We start from the raw sequence: 19,602 nt of genomic DNA, 5'->3' as shown, positions 1-19,602 counted from the left end.
GAGGAAGAGACCAGTTCATTATATAACCCATTTATGTTTGGAAATGAATGTAAAAAACTCATTGCCTTTTTTCTAAATGCAGTTTTGCAGTGGTATTAAAAAAAAACTCATTGTACCACACCCATTCTTTCCACTAGATTCACATCTGCAATCATGTGTTAATCATTAGTTTCTTCACTGTGTGCCAGAAAGCTTCATTATTGTCGCTTTTGCCATGGAAACTGTACTGGGTCTGTTACACACACAAGCAGAAGGCTGTGTTTTTCAGACTAAGCTATTATACATCATGCTATAAACAGAGCTTTTCATTCAATTCATCTTCAGAAATGGGGAACATATGTCAGCTCTCCAGTTTCAGATGGTGTCTATATTTTCCTCTATGATTATAAAACAGAGATTTGTGTTAACCTCTAACTGTTTCCTTTGAAAATGATTTCTGGTTCTGTTAGAAAAGTAAAGTCCCTCTTCTTTCTCACTGTTAACTGAAAATCTCACTGAATTTTCCTGGAACTTTTTAGGAATATGTGACAGAGATCTAAGGTTCTGAGGCAAAGTTACTAATTTGGAAGTTAAAGTTTCTAATATCTATGATCCCAGAATAAACAAATGTGTAGAGGCAGCTTGACAAATTATCCATGTCCATGAACGCTATGTTACAACTCGTAAGAAGAAGATGTTGTCTCACTAAAAGTAATTTAAGAAATAATTGTCTGACCAATAATATTTTTAAACCTGTCTCTGATATGTTAATATTTAAAACAAATATATTATATTATCATGGCCTCGTGAAATCAAATTCACTGCTAGTGTTGTTTTTTTTTCTGAGAAACCTTTGATTATTTTAGTACTTTTTAAATGTGATGATTTTGCTTTTTTGAATTTGAACATTTAGTTTATTGATTTTTTTAAAGAACAGACGTACTGTAGTCTTTCAATTTGTACAGCTAACCTAGGACACATTCATCTGTCATTAATCTTATGAGACAACATCCTCCTAAATGTCTTCAATACATTTTCAATGGAGAACAGTTATTTTCAGGCTGACACCGTGATACAAGTAAGCCACCATTTCCTCTTATTCACCAGGCAGGAATCTTTTCAGAAACCAATACTAGAATAGTCTGCTAAAATTGTGATAAACTTTTGGATGAGTATTTATCAGACACAGAGACATTTTACAAAACACATCTTTGTTTAGCCGTTAATTAGATACACAGACATTTTTTTAAACTTTGTCTGCCTGCTACAAAACATGGAGGATGACAGCAGCCTATTCCAAAATAGAGGGAAAAAAATGCAAAATAATTTACTCTTACACTCCATCTGAAGGTGCATGGAGCTGATGTTATGCATTATGTTGTCTCTGTGTTACTTATTTCACATTCACTGTTCCATCCAGGGGATTGCTTCAGAAATTGTGATAAGCTCTGTCTTAATGAGCCTGTAGGCTCAAGTACTGGCTTATTCTTTGGATAGAAGGTGTGTAGAGGCAAAATGTTTTGACTGTTTGTAAATGTGGAGAAATATTGAATGTTGTAATGCTTTGTCCCTATGTGAAGGTGTACGGAGGTCCTGACCTGTTGTCCCCCAGACTGGCCCGGCTATGTACCACACGCCCTCCGGGTCAGCCTCTACATGTCTCCACCACTGGGAACTTTGTCACTATCCTCTTTAAATCTGACTTGTACGTCAGTGGCAAGGGGTTCAATGCAAGCTGGCAGGAAGTTCAGGGAGGTGAGTAGGAATAAGAAACGAGGTCAGGACCACTGCAAACTAACTGACTGATCAACTGACAGAATGATTGGTTTTCCAACATTTTGCTCCTTAGCTTTGAATTCCATTGCTATTTAACTGCTGTAACCTTTATGTAATAAACAAAGACCTAAGACAGGTTTATGCCCTATTTTGTACTAATGACCAGAAGACCTGATCAGCACAAGGTGACAATTCTGCTTTTTTAAGCCAATAAGTCTCCCAGTCAGTTTGGTTCATTCTCCTCTCTCACTGGAAGGATGCCAATTTTCCAGATCTAGTGTTGCTTTATAAAATAATTCAGCTTGAGATTTATGATAAGTGCCAAGTATGATTCTACTTGTTTTTCATCAGGATGCGGAGGTTTATTTACAGCACCCACTGGTGAGATTCATTCTCCCAGATACCCCAATAATTACCCTGACAACGTAGACTGCTCCTGGGTGATCAGTGTGGATCGACATCATCGAATCATCCTAAACTTCACTGACCTTGATATTGAGCAACATGGAACTTGTGCATATGACTATATAGCTGTAAGTATAGTGCTGCACCAGCTTTTCTGCCAGTTCCCATTTTCATTGTGAATACTTACAATTAGCAAAACCCCATTTAGAAAGATGTGATGATAACATCTTTTACACATTAATTATTATGAATTGAATTTATTATTTAAAAGATTATTCAATCATTGTCTAAGATCCTATTGTGATATACACAGTAAATCACACTCAAATGTAGTAAGGTTTTATGAATTAAAAGTAAAAGGATAGCAAAGCATAGAAAGATTTGGAGAAGCATGACACAATCCGTTGAAAACTTCAGCAGAACAAAGTAGCAAGATATAATCATGATAAAGAAGCAAAAATGGCATGTGATTCTACAGTAATGCATTACTAATGCTCTATCAGCACCGACTTTATTGTATTCAGATACTACAATAACAGTTTGTTAAAACATTTCGGAATTAAATTATGTTTTAATCTGTTTTTCTAGTAATACACAGTTGCAAGTTATTTTTTCAGAGAAGAGAAAAAGGATTCTGAAATAAAGTGTAAGCCAAATACGCAGCATGTCAGACAGTAGGACCTGCACGTTGAGCAATGCAATAGGGCTGGGTCTGGCTATGCAGTGACCAGGCATCCTGTACTATGAGTCAGAGATGTGGCCACATGGGTGTGGTCAGTGCATATCTTTGTACAGCTCCAAAGCAGAGAGGCCTGCAGAGTGAAACTTGACATCTTATTAATAAATGCTGTATATGCCTTTCAACAGAAACAGTTAAACAGCTTCACAACACAAGGGGTTCAATGTACACTGCCTTGTGAAAGTATCCAGACCCTTGAACAGTTTTCACATTTTGTTGCTGTAATGCTTGCAGTCATGTCACCTTGGGTATCAATGAAGTAGAAATGAATATTTGTTATATGCACAAATGTCAATACACATTCAAAGCAAGAATCAAAGAAAAGAATACAGAACATTAAAATGAAATAAAACATGAATAGATGGCATAAGTATTCAGACCCTTTGCTGTAGATTAATTTAGATGCATAAAGTACTGTACATTAATGATCCACATAACTAGTTGAGTGGCCCCTGTATGTGTGCAATACTAGTTATTCTTATGAATAAAAACTCTCTGTGAGGTTCCTAGGTCAGATAGTCAAACATACACTCATCTGTGAAGACAAGGAGCTTTCAAAGAAAGTTAGGAATACATTAATTGGAAGGCACAGATGTGGAGAAGGATACAAAAAATAAAACAGTCTCTGAATATCCCTATGAACAAAATCTAGACAATCATCGTGTATTGTAAAATACAAACCCCTGTGGAGTTTTCAAGCAGCCACTCAAGTGAACCTACAAAAATGTGGTGATGTTGTGTCCAAATGAGACCAAATTGGAACATTTTGGCTTAAATGACAAGCCTTATGTCTAATGCAGACCTACTGTAATACACCAAATATCCCAGTTCCAAAATGTAAAAGTGGGGTGCAAATTCACCTTTCTGCTGAACAATGACCCAAAGCAAAAGGACAGGCTTAAGAATGAGAAAGTGAATGTCCTGAAATGGCCCAAAGTGCTGAATTGAATCCTATTGAGAACCTGTGGAAAAATCCGAAATCCTCTATCCCCATGCAACATAAGAGCAAATCTGTCAAGAAGAATAGGCATAAATTACCAAGCCAGTGTGCTAAGTTGATAAGTTGAAGATTTATTCAGAAAGTCTTGTTGCTGCATAAGTACTACTGAAAGTGCTTCCACCAAATATTGAGTTAATGGGACTGAATATTTATGCAGTCAGCATTTCATTTTTTCTCTTTAGATTTTGTTGATAATTACTGTAGTGTTTCTTACCCTTGAAAGCCTTCAGTTTGATCATTCAGGTTTTAAATGAAGTATTATATTTTAAAAAGTGTGTATGCATAATTTTGTAACTTCACATGTTGTGACACCATAGGAAGGATCTGAATACTTTTGAAAGGCACTGTATACTTTGTTTGCATTGGAAAACATGAAACAATCAACACATTGTATACAGACTATTTATGATTCATTTAAGATTTTTTTTATTTGCTTGTTAAATTCTTGAGCTACAAGCCAGTTGTTTTCTGCTTTCATGTCATTTTTTTTTTTTGTTTGAGAACTTCCACTTTTCCTCTTGTTTTTGTGACTCAGCCAGGAATGTCGTTCATTGCATTTCTGACTGTGAAAGGGCAGCTCCCAGACCACACCATACTAGAGTTTTGAAAGACAAACATATGGTCAACCCTAATGGCTTTAATGATTGTATAATTTATGCACTGACTAATTTATGAGCTGACTTTTCTATATACATAACATTTCTACATTGCACCATTTCTATAGCAATACAGTTCCCACTGTAACAAGGAATGAAGGAGTGAAATTAAGGGAATATATCATTTGTTCAGCATCCAAACTAAGGAAATATTTCTAGGGTAAACTATATATAAGCTTACTTAATCTCTCATGTACCAACACAGAAAAATAATGAAAAAAGCTTCAGACTAAATGCACTATATTACCTGAATTATACCAGTACATTCATCACTACCATACTAAAATCACCCCATCGCTTAATACTAATGATTTAACACTGGTGGTGTGTGACCTCTGCTACTCTCATCTTTGTTGATTCTCAGGTGAATTGCTTTAGGATTTTGCCAAGTTTTCTGATTTGAATTACAGAAGCTTATTAACACCACAGAGCAAAAAAAGATTGTGTTTAAATGAAAAAATTACTGTGTTTATACGAGACAGTATTTTGCATTTAAACAAGAAAATTATTGTTAAACAAAAAAATTATTGCATTTATATGAGGAAATTATTGTTTTTAAATGCAATAGTTAATTTGTGAACAGCGTTGCTTACTATTTTAATATATTGCATTATACTACAGTATATATGTAATAATATTGTCCTATGCAAAGAAGCATTGAATTTAACAACAGACTAATATCATTACACTCCTTTTTGGGAAAATAAATAATAATAAGTAAAAGTAATAAAGGAGCACATGTACTGTCTTTTGTAAACATGAAGTACATCACAATGTCAGTGAGCATTCCTAGGTTAAATGTGTGTCATTGTCACCGTTTCTGTGCTTTCCAAAAGTATCTTTTTCTTGATGTGGAACTACAGAAACATGTACTGTACATAGGTTTTTGCCTACTCTTTAAACATTGAGCTGAATAGATTTATGGTGACTTGATAGTCAAGCTTACTATATAGTTCAGGTGGGTAGCTGCATCAGCATGTGTAGGCTGCAAAGGAACAAGTAATAGGTTTATTACATGCTGAAAAAAAAGAAGAAAGAAAACACATCGTTTCGGCCGTGACACACCTGAATAAGGCTCCACAGCCAAAACGTTGTGTTTTCTTTCTTCTTTTTTTCAGCATGAAATAAACCTATTACTTGTTCCTTTGAAGCTTACTATATACCTACTGTTGGCTTACAATATTAATATAGTCTGCAGCAGTGTTCTCAAATTAACTATTGTGTTCAATTGCAGTAATGTACTTGTTTAAACACAATCATTTTCTAATTAAAACGCTATCCTATCTCGTATAAATGCAATACTTTTTTTCTCCATGGTGCTAATAAGCATCCATAGTTAAGAAATGAAGAACTAAGAAAGAATTAACTTGCACATTGTCCCAGTTTTTTATTTGATGATTTCATAGCCTTGTTACCAGCTTGCTACTACCAGTGTTTGTGACCATCAGAATAAATTTAAACACACATGATGTCCTAGAAAAATGTCAAAATGGTTGTGGGAATGATGTTGTCAAAATGTTTAAAGTCCTAATATGTGTTTTCCTTTTTTTTCTAGATCTATGATGGCCCTAGTGCATCAGCACCAATACTTGGGCATCTGTGTGGTCAGCAGAGACCCTCCCCTTTGACCTCTACACAGAACACCATCTTTCTGCGCTTCCGTTCAGACAGCAGCTACAACCACAGAGGCTTCAGGGCCCAGTTTTCTGAAAGTATTATTATTATTATTATTATTATTATTATTATTGTTATTGTTATTGTTATTGTTATTGTTATTGTTATTGTTATTGTTATTGTTATTGTTATTATTATACAGGCTTATTCAGGGATACTATCAAAATAAATCAAGTTCAGAATGAAGCTAAATCAGGGTCTCAATATATAACTTGTTAGTTGGAAACTGGGTGTTTAGTCCTGGAACATGCATGCTGTGGGAAAATTGTTAGAACCTTAAAGTTACAGTCTCCCCAGAGACGCATTAAGGCAGGACTGTAAAAAGAAACCCAGTTTCTGTTCAACCAAAGTGACACAGTCCTATATGAACTTGTATTGGAAGGATGTGACGTGAAAAAACTGACAGAAACTATAAATGGAGGTATGAATTTGGAGTTGCTGCTGTGTGTGAATAGAAAAAAGAGAGGTTAGACACTTGAAGTAGACGAAACAGCTAAAACATTGTTTATCTATTTTTTCTTGTCAGAGTGAAATAACCACTTTCAATGTCTTCCAGAGTCTCACCTCATTTACTTTGATGCACTTTGTCTCGTTGCTCCTGATCACCTCACTAGGCAAAGTGCTGGCTGGGATTCTTTGAGACTGTGGTCTGTATTTCAGCTTGTGGAGCTATCATCCAGAGCGATGACCTTGGAGGAGCCATTGCCTCACCACGGTACCCTGCAAGTTACCCGGCTAATCAGAACTGTAGCTGGATCATTAAAGCGCAAGAGCCATGTAAGTACATGAAAACTGTTCCTGAGACTTAACAGTTAGAAAGGCCTCTGGTGCTCACGTATAATTTTAATGAGTATGTGTGATCTAGGACATACAGTACAAGAGTTTAATCAGGTCCGGAATAATTACATTCTGTTCCCTGTCTTCTCATGAAGGGTAGTTTAATCCAATCTAGTTTCTAAAATATAGAGAAATTAGTGATAAATTATTGTTAGCTGTTACACTTTAAGGAAACCCTTTGTTCTTTAAAATGTAGAAGTTTACATTCTGGTAGTTATGTGCAGCACTTTAACAATGGTAATTGTGAAATGTTAACAGTTAACACGGAGATTTGTTTATATATTCACACAGTCAACCATGTCACCCTGTCTTTTACTGACTTTAATCTGGAAAATAAAAATAACAACTGCTCCACTGATGTGGTTGAGGTTCTGGATGGGGATAACTATGCAGCCCCTTCAATGGGTAAGTGTTGGTGAGAGACGTGGAGCTCAGTGTACTTGTAAGAAATATTTATTTAATATTTCACACTTTCTGACCCTAGTATGTACTGTATCATGCATGTTCACATTAATATGTACTGTATTATACAGTGTTGATTTAACCAAGCCCTTCCCTATACCCTCATGTACTTTACTACAGTATATAGAATGTATGATTAAAAGACATACAGTTATATCAGTACTAATGGATTGGCTTTTAGTTTAACATTAATCAAATCAAATAAACAAACGTAATCACAGATTATCATAATCGGCTAAAATAAACATGACCCCCCTCTTCGTCTAGCTTGCACTTTCTCTCTCTACTTCTGTTTATCATAACACATTGAAATGAAACATGAAATTAAACTGTCAAAGAGCCTGTGAAGTCATCTTCTTTAAAAAAGCTGTCATTCCCCTTCCTGCCAGCTTGGAACAAGTACAGTTCATACCAATATTAAAATAAGATGCTGAGTAGTGGGTACTTGGGTAGATGGCATGGAGATGCTAATTCACTAGCTAGATCTCACAATCCTAGTCTGTTACGCACTAACTAACTTGAAAACTGTAGTTAAAAACCTTCACCTATGCTTCTTCCCACTCTGCTCTTCTTCTGTTTAAACCCTGTCAGCCATACCAAGTTGCAAATAAACACATTTGCCAATGTTAAATTTGCAGATCTCGAGATTTTACTGTAGTGATACATCATTCACTGACAATAGCAGGTGGTAGAGTGTACTGCTCTTAAGGGAAGATTATGTTGCCTGGTCAGTTTAAGGTTGATTATATTATCAGATTAGCTAGCACTTGAAAAAATAATAATAATAATTGCTTACACTTATATTGCACTTTTCTGGACACTCCACTCAAAGCGCTTTACAGGTAATGGGAACTCCCCTCCACCACCACCATTGTGCAGCATCCACCTGGATGATGATGTGATGGGACAGCTAGTTTTAAGTTAAGGAAGGGGTGTGGACATATAAGGTATTAATTGACAGGCTTTGTTTATCTGTATCCCTGTATTCATTTATTAACATAAGAAAAAGCTGTAAACATATTCCTGGAAATTTCCAGAGATGCCACTAGTACACATTAAAAATGAAATTAAAAGAGACATCATAATGGAATAAGACAGGCATACTCCAACTTTTATCATTTAAAACTGCTTCTCTGTGAATATCTTTGTTCCTAGGACGCTACTGTGGAGCAGATCTCCCTCACCCTGTGACATCTTTCAGCAATGCCCTAGTTGTGAACTTTGTCACAGATGGACAAGATTCTGAGAAGGGCTTCAGAGCTGTGTATGCATCTTCCACCTCTGGTAAATGCCCAGAGTTTGGTATTAATAGTCTTTGTCTTGAATTGTCTGCTGTCCTGTTACTGCTTCTTTGGAAAATACCTGTGGATACTTTAAGGGAAGATCACCTCTCTCAACTTCTTATATTTCATAGTTTTTGTCTGCATATCGAGGACTTATATTTCCACTTTTTTACTTGAAAGTGGAGTATTAGAAGAGGTGGGGTTTGCATAAACAAAAAATATCAAGAAAAAATGTATTCATTAATTTGATTGTAATTACTCCAGAATATGTTATGCACAATTGTTTTGTCCAACTAGTCTAGATCAATCTTTTTTCAGAATTCCTGTGCCCTGAACTTCTTCTTACTGCAATTTCCTTTTGATTTTAGCTTGTGGGGGGCATCTACACATGGAAACAGGAGCCTTCAACAGCCCCAACTATCCTGAAGCCTATCCACCCAATGTGGAATGTGTCTGGAGCATCACTAGTTCTCCTGGAAACCGTCTGCAACTCTCTTTCATGTAATTCTGGATGCATAAACTTTGGGAATAACCATTACTGGTTACAACAAATGGTTTTAATGAGCCATTCTGCCCAAAATGTAGGGAGTTATTGACGTTTAGCATCTAGGGATAGCCTGAAAACTAGGTGACCACCCTACAGCTCAGGAACTTTCCTTACTCTATGTCATTACACGATTCTAAATGTTTCAGTTGTCTGAACCCTTTTACATTTCTTCATGCTTTGTTATTTTTTTATTTTTCGCCTTGTGCTAACACTTTATGATAAGCATCAATAAATTCCAATGTACTGTACAGGAAGTAAGACAAGCAGCATAGTGACAAAATAATTATAACAGTGTCCTTGGTATGAGTCTGGCCTCTTCCTGCATGGAGTTTGTATGTCATGCCCATATTTTCCAGGTTCTTTGGTGTCCTCCCACATCCTAGCCATGCTGAGAAGATTGATTGGCTGATACTGACTTTGATTTAATATTCCCTTCCTACATGGCCCTGTGATGGAGTGGCCTTTCCTCCATGAGGACAGAATTTGTGTGTTCTCAGAATTATCTTGTGCTCTTCACTTCTGGGATAGGCTACAGGTTGTGACCCTCACTAGGATAATAACACTTACACCCCCACTCTTATCAAGAAACACCCTGGGATTTTTAATCACCACAGAGAGTCAGGAACTCGTTTTTACGTCTCATCCGAAGGACGGCACCTTTTTATAATAATACTAATAATAATACTGGGGCATTAGGACCCACACAGACCTCAGGGTGAGCACCCCATGCTGGCCCCACTAACACCTCTTCCAGCTGCAACCTTTTTTCCCAGGAGGTCTACCATCCAGGTACTGACCAGGCTCACAACTGCTTATCTTCAATGGGCTGCCAGTTGTCAGTTACAGGGTGATATGATTGCTGGCAATGAGCATCTTTCTGATCATGAGCAACTTTCTGATCTTCTGTATCGATTACGTAAATCTTCCCCCCAGCTTCATATTAAAACACTTTAACTCGCTAAATATTCCATATATAGTCAAGTAATTTGCCTTATTTAATTTGATTTAAGAGTCACTGTTTATACTATTCTGCTGTCGTGATGTTCAGTCACACTCGTTTGTGCATATATATTTTTCAGCTGAAATCTATTTATATTTTAAAAGTTAATCTATAGGATATTAACATAATTTCGGGATTCCTTGACTTAAGTAATATGCTATTTTCCTTCATCTTTGCTTATGGAGAATGTTTTCTGTCTAAACTCACTTCACTCTTTTTTGATTTAACCTTTTCAAAAGTGCTTTGAGGTGCTTTGACCAAGAGGTGTATTCAGATATAAGAAAGACCATTTGTCTTCTGGGATCACATAAAAACTGCAATATAATTCTGACACGTGATCAATCCATTGCTGTAGAAGCAATAATCTTTCCTGTTTGATCTTGTCATTGGAACATTTTAAAAATCATATAGAACAACTAATAACTTTAAATTTAAGAAATATTGCAAACATAGAGGAAAAGGACTTGTTTGGTAGTAACTTATTGATTTAAATATCTTACTCCAATACCTTGTACCAGGCACCCACTACTTTTAGTGCACTGCAGAGACTCCTGTTATTTGCCATTTGTTGTTGGTTCTGGTTCCATTGCTGATGGGTTGAATTTGTCAACATCTTTCAGGTTTTGGTACATTTATATTCAGTTCTTTTAGAATGATCCCTTTTTGAGGCAATTAAGATCAATTTATGTTAGCCTCTCAGTTATAATATGCCTTTGAGTAGAAAAACTTTGGTACTGCACTTCTGAGTGAATCATCCCATAAAACATGAAATTCCATCAAAGTTGACTGAAGTATTTTTGGTGACCATTTTTCCTTTACCTAAAAATTAGTCTTCTTCACTGCTTTTTTCTCTCATATGCTTTTTAAACTGTAGTGGTTCTTGGCTACACAGATTATATGAAACATATTTTATCTTGAATGAACTTGTCGTGTTCTCTGTTTGGCAAAAACAGAACAGATAGTAAATTTGGGCAATGTTAGGATGTAAATAAGGAATGTACTAGGAAAAGGGTCTGCAAAGTCACTACAAACCTACTACTACATAATTAATAAGTTAACAAGTTTGTTTCTCTTCCTCTTGCCATCAGATCATTTGACATCCAGCAGAGCTCCGGGTGTAGCAGTGACTACCTGGAGATCAGAGAGGGAAATTCCACTGGCCAGCTGGTGGGGCGATTCTGTGGTGGTCTCCTTCCTGCTAACTACACTTCTGTCATTGGACATATTCTCTGGTTGAAATTTGTCTCTGACTCCTCAGTTCCTGGGGCTGGCTTCAGGGCTACATTTGCACACTGTAAGTGAACAACTGAGGAAACCTCTAATGCTAATGAGAAATAATCGATTTCAGAATTACCTGCAAGTTGTCCAGCTGCATTGTCACACATTACTTCCCTCAGGTTATGATAACTAAGCTCCTAGGACTGAAATTACACAGTTGCAGAAATAAGCAGTGTCTCTCTGTACCTTTTATCCACAGATGTATATGAAAATATCACATACCCTTTCACTCATTCATGCTAATAAGTAACAATAAATATTTTCTTCTGAATAAGTGTAAGATGCAGTGTCCTAAATAGTTTGAAGTCATACATCAATACTACAGTTGGCTGTAGAACTGAAGTTTCTTAAAGGAGTATGCACCTTGGAGCTGCTCTTCATGTCTGGTATTTTACTTTCTAGTGTACGGGAATGAGATCTCAGGAGTTTCAGGACAGATTGCATCTCCCCTCTGGCCCAGGAATTACCCTGTTGATGCACATTACCGGTGGACAATCACAGTTGATGCTGGCTTTTTCATCCAAGTTCATTTCTTAGACATGGACATTGAAGACCTTTACGATTGCTACTTTGACAACTTGAATGTAAGTCCTTTAACTCCTTTAAAGAGTCAAAATATAAATGTAAAACCAGCAAAACTGCATTTATCAGTAAAGTCATCTGTACCACATTTTGTGTCGGAAAACATTGAGAAAGCACAATATTTTTAATCTGTTAATTTAAAAATTTGGAATTGGCAATTGTTTTTTGTTTTTTGTTTTTATATGCCCTCTAACTTGGAATGATCAGTTATTAACCAGCTCTGCCTTACTCCTATGATCCCTATAGCTCACAAAAATAAAATTTTACCTATGCAGCCACTCAGATTGCATGTCAAGATAACTTCGGAAAGTCGTGGTAAACTGCCCAAAGAATCTTCACTGAGCAAAGGAGATCAAAAGGTGGCCCTTGTAGTGCATTAGATGTTGATGAAAACATTAGCTTATTTTGTCTGTTGTCCTACTTCTTTAAATCCACTTAATATGGAATTATGTAACTAAAGAGAAATTTTGATAGCTGAAAATAAAAAAGTTTCTCAACATCATTACCAATATTAATTTATGAATATAGATATATTTTATATAGTTGATGGTGATAGTGTATAAGACTTTCTTTATAAACTGCATCAGGTTATTTAACTCAGTCCCTCGTTGTGGTTATTTTGGAAAAGTTTTTATGTACTTGTGTTTAACTACATTTTGCTGTCATTAGTATTGTCATGGAAAATAAAACAGTAGTTCAGTGGTAGAATTTTCATTACAAGCCAACACACCAGTTGTACTTTTGACAAATAATGGTTCTCTTTCTCTTCTGCTAAAATATGATAAATAATATGTAAATAGTATTTTGACATCTTTATTAATTTTATATATTAGAATATGTATACATATACATGTATATATAAATATGAAAATAATATCAAGAATATGTGAATGAACATAAATGAGCAGATATATGAATACTGACAATGGCAGGAATAAACCAATTTTACCAGAAAAATCAGATCAACAATCTTCAGTTGTTTAATGCCATGAAGTGGCAAAAAAAAGATAATAAATAACAAATATTTAAGATTATTGAAATTAAGAAACCAAACCAAAAATGTGTTTACATCTCCCTTGAATTGGCCTGTCTACCTTCCCCCCTTTGAGAAGTGAAAAAGGGGTAGTTTTTGTGTGAACAGTAAAATTGAATCAGTTTCCAATATCATACTGTAACCATGAGAGTTGCCATTTCAGCCTTAAAAAGCGAACATTATCAAACAATTGCATTTTTTTAAAAAAGGCTATAACTAGCATGCCATAATACTTTGTAGCAGTGACAGTATTTTCAAAAATGGAAAAAGTAATCAGTTGCTTACTGTATCATTTTTAAATAGGATTAAAAAATGTTTTAAAGAATGTTTAAAGTATCAGCCCCTCTTTCGAGCTATGTATTTTCTGTGAATTTGCATCAATAGTAAAATAAAATGTGTCTGCAAATCTTAAGCCACGATAGACCGCTTCAGAGAACATGTCAGGGCTGTGAAGATTTAAAATCTCTCTGTCTGTGTTCTCAAAGATGGTTTTCCGAACTCATACATCAGAAAGACTACCGAAACCAAACTTATCCTGCAGCTAGGATCACACATTCCCCCTTCTCTTAATCACAGACTACTCTTCTTTTAAATTTTCTCCATAAACTTCATTGGAGGTTTCATTTCACACCTCTCTACACCTATCCTGACTTCACACCTCTTGATTGGCCTCTCTTTCTGTCCCCTGCTCCCGCCTCTCACCTCCTCCCTCCCAACCTTTGTTCTCCCGCTACATTACCTTTGCTTACTGCCTTGTCTCTCTCACACCTGAAGAAGGCTCCATGGCCAAAACATTGTGTTTTCTTTCTTCTTTTTTCAGCATGGAATAAACCTATTACTTGTTCCTTTGCAGCCTACGCATGCTGACGCAGCTACCCACCTGAACTAATAAAGTATATGTTACTTGTTGCATTTTATTATCAGAGAAAGAGTCTTAATTATCCCAGTTTTATTGAAAATAAAACGTTATTGTTTGTTACGTTATGGTGTTACATGGCATGTTCTTTGTGGCACTCCACAAAACACCCTGAGCATTCTGAGTAGCTGCATCTGTATATTTCAATGAAGAATGGGGTTTTAACCTATGTAAAACTTTCAGAAGGCAAGGAAAGACAAAGATCATCTTGACTGTGTAAACCAAATAAATGGGTTTCATTGATACTGTAAGTGCAGTAGTCTCCAAAATCTGCTAAATATCAACAGCTAAATTCCCAAAGCCTATTATGTAGGCAGTATTCTCTTTTTTCCATTTGTACATGGCTTAGGAGTCACTGTTCTTTTTGGATCAAATGCAACAGTTATCCTCCTACTCATATCCTGAAGTTACTGGCTCTAAATAGTTTTGTAATTTTCTTTTATTGGATATAGGGAAGACCTGGAGATCAAAACTGGTCATTTCAGTTCAACTGATTTGAATAGAAATTGAGTTTCAAATGCATTTTAGGGACACCTGGGCCTTCTAAATCCTGTTGTCTCAGAAGTTATTTAACTGTTGATCAAGAAATAACTTGCAACATATTCAGGAGAAGTTCATAGTACAGATGCAGAATGAATTGTTTTTACAAGAAAGTCAAATCATTGTTGGATTATTATTAATTCTTCTCACTGCACACAGATGTACCATGTTCAAACAGAAAAATACAGGCCTTTTGTTTTCTCTCCCATTTCTGTAAGATAAGATCACTTTATTAGCCCTATACAATTTCTTGCATTAGAAATTTTGTCTTTTTGCATACCCCAGCTTGCGCTCCATGAGACACACAGACAGGGAGAGATAAGCCTGGGGTCAGAGCGCAGGGTCAGTCATTGTACAGCGCCCCTGGAACGGTTGGGGTTAAGGGCCTTGTTCAGGGACCCAATGGAGTAGGATTCCTCCGCCAGCCACGGGATTTGAACCAGCAACCTTCCAGACACAGGCACAGATCCTTAGACACAGAACACTACTCCACCCGAATATATATATATTTAATTTATTAATTTGTATTTTTATTATGGAATATGGGAGTACATCAGATTTTTGTATTTTTGTGGTCTACTTAACTAGCATGCCCTAATTTTTCAATTATATTAAGCAGCTGTTAGTGTATTGAGTTTTCTTTATATCCATTTCAGTGGATTTGAGAATTAACTTCTGGATTGACAAATTGCGATACCAGCCTGCAAACCAGAAAGTTAGTTCAGGTTAATCCCATTTATTTATTGGAGATGTTTTTAGAATGTTTTGGCAGTGTTTAGAACGGCAGGTAGAATCAGGATCCATAGTCTTTATCACAAGATACATCTGTTAATGCCCTATAAAATAGTAGATTCTTGTTTTTTTCCCCTGTAGAGTAAGCGAAATGTGTAATCAATCTTATCTTTTCATTGTCTCTGAAGGAATGTCAGTATTGTTCCATGTCACTGACGTAAGGATACATGACACATGGACACTATATTGTTGTGTGATTATTCAAAATAGAAAAAATCCTAAATGGTTTCAATATCTGCTTCTGAAAATCAGCTAAATGAATGCTTGTTCTCAGTTTCTGTAGATAGATGTAGTGGATTGTCATGCTGAATGTCTGAGGATAATCACTAGAGTCTTCATCTCTGCAGATCTTTGATGGCCCTAATGCCCATTCCTACTCTCTGGGGAAATTCTGTGGCCTTTCCCTCCCTCCCCTGGTGACCAGCTCTGGCAGTACTATGACAGTGGAGTTCCATTCTGACGAGAGTGTTAGTGGGAGGGGTTTTCTCATTGAGTGGCAGGCTGTTCAGAGTTCAGGACCTTTGCCCACCATTGCTCCAGGTCAGTCCACTTGACTAGTTATTCTGTTTATATAAATCTTTAATTCCCCAGAGTCCTCTGAATACTCACTGTTAAGGTTTTAAAGTAGTTACCTAGCTTAGGTTTTGCATCATGAACAGATGCTCAATGGAGGACAAGTTTGGGAGTACTGAAATCTTCTCATTTGTGTGCCATAGTTTGAAGTTCACAGTCAAGTCTGTGTTCAATTTCAAAAGAAATACGTCCAGTATCGTCGTTCATGATAAATCAACTTTCAGACAAAAGACTTTCAAACAATCTTGAAAACCATTTTGATTATTTTTAAGCTATTTTGTTTTGGCCCAACACTCATTGTTAATGATTAATATCAATGTTATATTCAAAGAATACTATTAGTGTGAAAATTAAAATGATTTCCTGTTTGTAAATTGAAATTAATATTAAGTAAAAAAATAGCTTGTTACACTAACCATGGACATTTTGACATGCAATAAAATTTCCTGTAATGCTTGCGCCATATGTGATGTGTGTGTCGCAATGTGTGTGCTGCCAGGGACCTGTGGGGGTGCTCTGATGACCAGTGAATCACCCATGTTTCTCTTCTCACCTGGCTGGCCTGAGAACTACCCGGAGAATATTGAGTGCACCTGGATCATTAGGTCTCCTGGTTCCACTGTGGAGTTCAATCTCTTGTCTGTAGACATTGAAGCTGACATCACCTGCTTCTATGACAGCCTAGTCATCAGAGATGGTGAGGGCCGAACTACACCAGGGGACTTTGTTGTCTATCATACTCATTTTGAATATTTAAAATTAATGGTTTCAATATTTCTTTCAAAAGAAAAAAAGATAATTTCAGATGTCATTTTCTGTTATATATGAGCCACTTTCCTAATTGTGCAAAGATTTGCATCTGTAGGACAATATCTATTGTCTCAAAATGCTCTCCTTTTACAACGAGTTCTGTCTATTTGGCTTCTTCGAAGGTGAGACAAATCTTTCCCCATTGTTAGCCACTATCTGTGGCAGGGAATTGCCAGGACCTGTTCATTCCTCTGGAGACACTATGTTCCTGCGTTTTACCTCTGATGGCAGCTACAGTGGTGCAGGGTTCAATGCATCCTTTCACAAAGGTGAGTTTCCAAAATGCCCCTTTAAACACTCTTACTTCATCTTTGTAAATAACACTAGGCTTTTCTTGACTTTTTAAAGATAAAAAACATGTTATTCTTCCCCAGTGTACTACCCAGTAGCATGTCATTACATGTTCAAGCAGCAGAGTCTTGTGAAAGTAGAGCTCATAATGGATGGAGCAAAATATAGGTATATCCTGCAGCAAAACCTGGAACAGTCTGCAAAAGATCTGAAACTAGGATGTAGATTCCTGTCTCACAAGGACAATGACTCCAAACTCAAAGCCAAGGCAACCCATGAGTGGCATAAATGTCCAGACTTAAATCTGTGACAGGAACTGAACATTGCTGTACACCACTGCTCCCCCAGCAGCCAGCAAGAGCTGGATCAATTTTGCAAGGAAGAGTGGGCAAAAAAAACCCCCACAAGATGTGAAAAGCTGGTTACAACATACTGTACCGCAAAAGACTTAGAGCTGTAATTTCTGCAAAAGGGGAGCAACATATAAAAATGCTTAAGGTCTCAGTGGGATGAATACTTGTACAGGCTGTTTTTTGCATTTTCCATTAAAAAAATCTTTCAAATAAATGAATGTGCCCCATCAAAATGTTAAGTATGTTTTGTTAATCATACAGAACGATTCTGTTCAAATGTGTTGCAATTGGAGGTTGTAACAGCAAAATGTGGTAGATGTCCAAGGGGAGTCAATTTTAACGCCCACTCTATGTAACACTTCTGTTTTCTTGAGTAATTTCACTTTCAGCATGTTGCATAAAGTATTTTAACCTAGCAGAAATATAAAAATCCTCTGTCCCAACTTCCCATGCCAAAAAAGAATGAAAACAATAGTAATCAACTAAATACTAATAAAGCAGGAGTGGTCAGTGTTGATATTTATTTAAATTATTTTATATTTTTGTATATTATAAGGTGTCTTCAGAACACTGTGTTTTCAGGGTTAATGGGTAAATCTCTCAATTCCTTTGAAATCTGTATGTTCAACTCCAGAGAAGCTAAACTGCAAATACTTGTATAAATTGACTTATTAGAATTACTGTTGATGTCCAATAGGTATTACATTTCTGTTTAAGAAGATGCAGTGGGTTGAATGATTGGGTAATTTCTGGACAATTAAGAGAGATTACACTCAAGTGTAGTATAATACTGGAATATCCTCTTAAACAGAATCATACAAAGAGTTTCTATCCACACTGTGGTTTGAATATATCCTGTTTATCTTTCAGGCTGTGGAGGTCTTTTCCATGCAGATAGAGGTGTCATTAGCTCTCCAAGATACCCAGAGAACTATTCCCCCAACCTTGACTGCACCTGGCATGTTGTGGTCACCAGTGGGCTTACTATTTCATTGGAATTTGAATCTCAGTTCCATGTACAAGGGCTAAATACACAGTGCACCACAGGAGACTACTTGGAGGTACAGTATATAGAACTTTGAGAGAGGTTTAGTTTGACCCAAGACTGTGTAAGTTAAGTGTAGTGAAAAAATCATAAACCACAGAAAAAGCACAAAAAGCTTGAAAACGTAAGGTAAAATAAAGATTGTAAGAAATACAAGTTAATCAAAATGAGTACATGGTATGAGTATGGTGAAACCATAGGCAAAGTATAAAAATCAAATGCAAATTCACTGTGATAAACTGTAAGGAGGGATGAGTTATATCAGTAAACATACTGTATAGTTATATCACTCTGCTCAAATAGAAACAAAAATTATAATACAACAGTATTTTTTTAGATTGAATAATACATCTTGATTAAAGTAGTTCTAAAATGTGGATTAGTGTAATGTTAATAGCATTGCATGGAGCATAGTCAAAGTTCTTGTAAATAATGGAATTCCAGAAAAACACAAGGCTCACATCTATTCACAACCCTATAGTTAGTTTTAAGTACATCCATGTCTGGTATGAATTTGTTCTTACAAGACACCTCCTCTATTAGGTTCTGGCACTTCTATGGGGGATTTTTGACTATTCTTCCAGGCAGAATTTCTCTATGTCCTTTAGAAACATTCGTTTCTGTTTGTGAATTGCTGTCCTGAGTTTGAATAAATGTTTGATTGGTTCGAGGTCTGTAGATTGAGATACATGTATTTTGTGAGTAGTTAACTCAATCTTTATTCATTTGGATGTATGCTTTGAATCTTTTGTCAGGCTGAAATGCCCATGTTTGGCCAAGGTTGAGCTTTGTGGTATAGGTGTATACTGTATATACTGTAAGCAGGTGTTAGGCCATAGATTTATAATGTAATATTAACAAGGCTTTCAGAACCCATAGATTAAAAACATCCCAAAATATAACAGACTTCTCACATCAAAGTGGGCATTTTCTCAATATGAGCTTCATTTTTTATGGCAAACATAACACTGATGAGAATATACAAAAAGTTTCTTTTTGGTTCATCTGACCATAATGGGTGGTACGGTGGC

At 36.2% G+C, this 19,602-nt stretch overlaps 1 protein-coding gene across 1 annotated transcript in view; it reads left to right on the top strand.

Moving 5' to 3' along the window:
• Positions 1-19,602, top strand: part of cubn (cubilin (intrinsic factor-cobalamin receptor)) — a 128,812-nt gene that overhangs the window by 57,706 nt on the left and 51,504 nt on the right. The window contains exons 30-42 of the mRNA XM_088643354.1: positions 1,560-1,734; positions 2,107-2,288; positions 6,111-6,267; positions 6,890-7,006; positions 7,358-7,471; positions 8,684-8,812; positions 9,180-9,312; positions 11,447-11,652; positions 12,039-12,220; positions 15,847-16,039; positions 16,572-16,769; positions 17,005-17,151; positions 18,397-18,587. Coding sequence (XP_088499480.1) covers positions 1,560-1,734; positions 2,107-2,288; positions 6,111-6,267; positions 6,890-7,006; positions 7,358-7,471; positions 8,684-8,812; positions 9,180-9,312; positions 11,447-11,652; positions 12,039-12,220; positions 15,847-16,039; positions 16,572-16,769; positions 17,005-17,151; positions 18,397-18,587 — 2,124 coding nt within the window. The remainder of the gene's footprint in view (positions 1-1,559; positions 1,735-2,106; positions 2,289-6,110; positions 6,268-6,889; positions 7,007-7,357; positions 7,472-8,683; positions 8,813-9,179; positions 9,313-11,446; positions 11,653-12,038; positions 12,221-15,846; positions 16,040-16,571; positions 16,770-17,004; positions 17,152-18,396; positions 18,588-19,602) is intronic.

The sequence above is a fragment of the Lepisosteus platostomus genome, chromosome 8 (genome assembly GCF_059453375.1).
Source record: "Lepisosteus platostomus isolate fLepPlt1 chromosome 8, fLepPlt1.hap1, whole genome shotgun sequence".
Classification (NCBI taxonomy): Eukaryota; Metazoa; Chordata; class Actinopteri; order Semionotiformes; family Lepisosteidae; genus Lepisosteus; species Lepisosteus platostomus.
The sequence above is the reverse complement of the archived record's forward strand: the minus strand, read 5'-3'. Positions and strand labels throughout refer to the sequence as shown.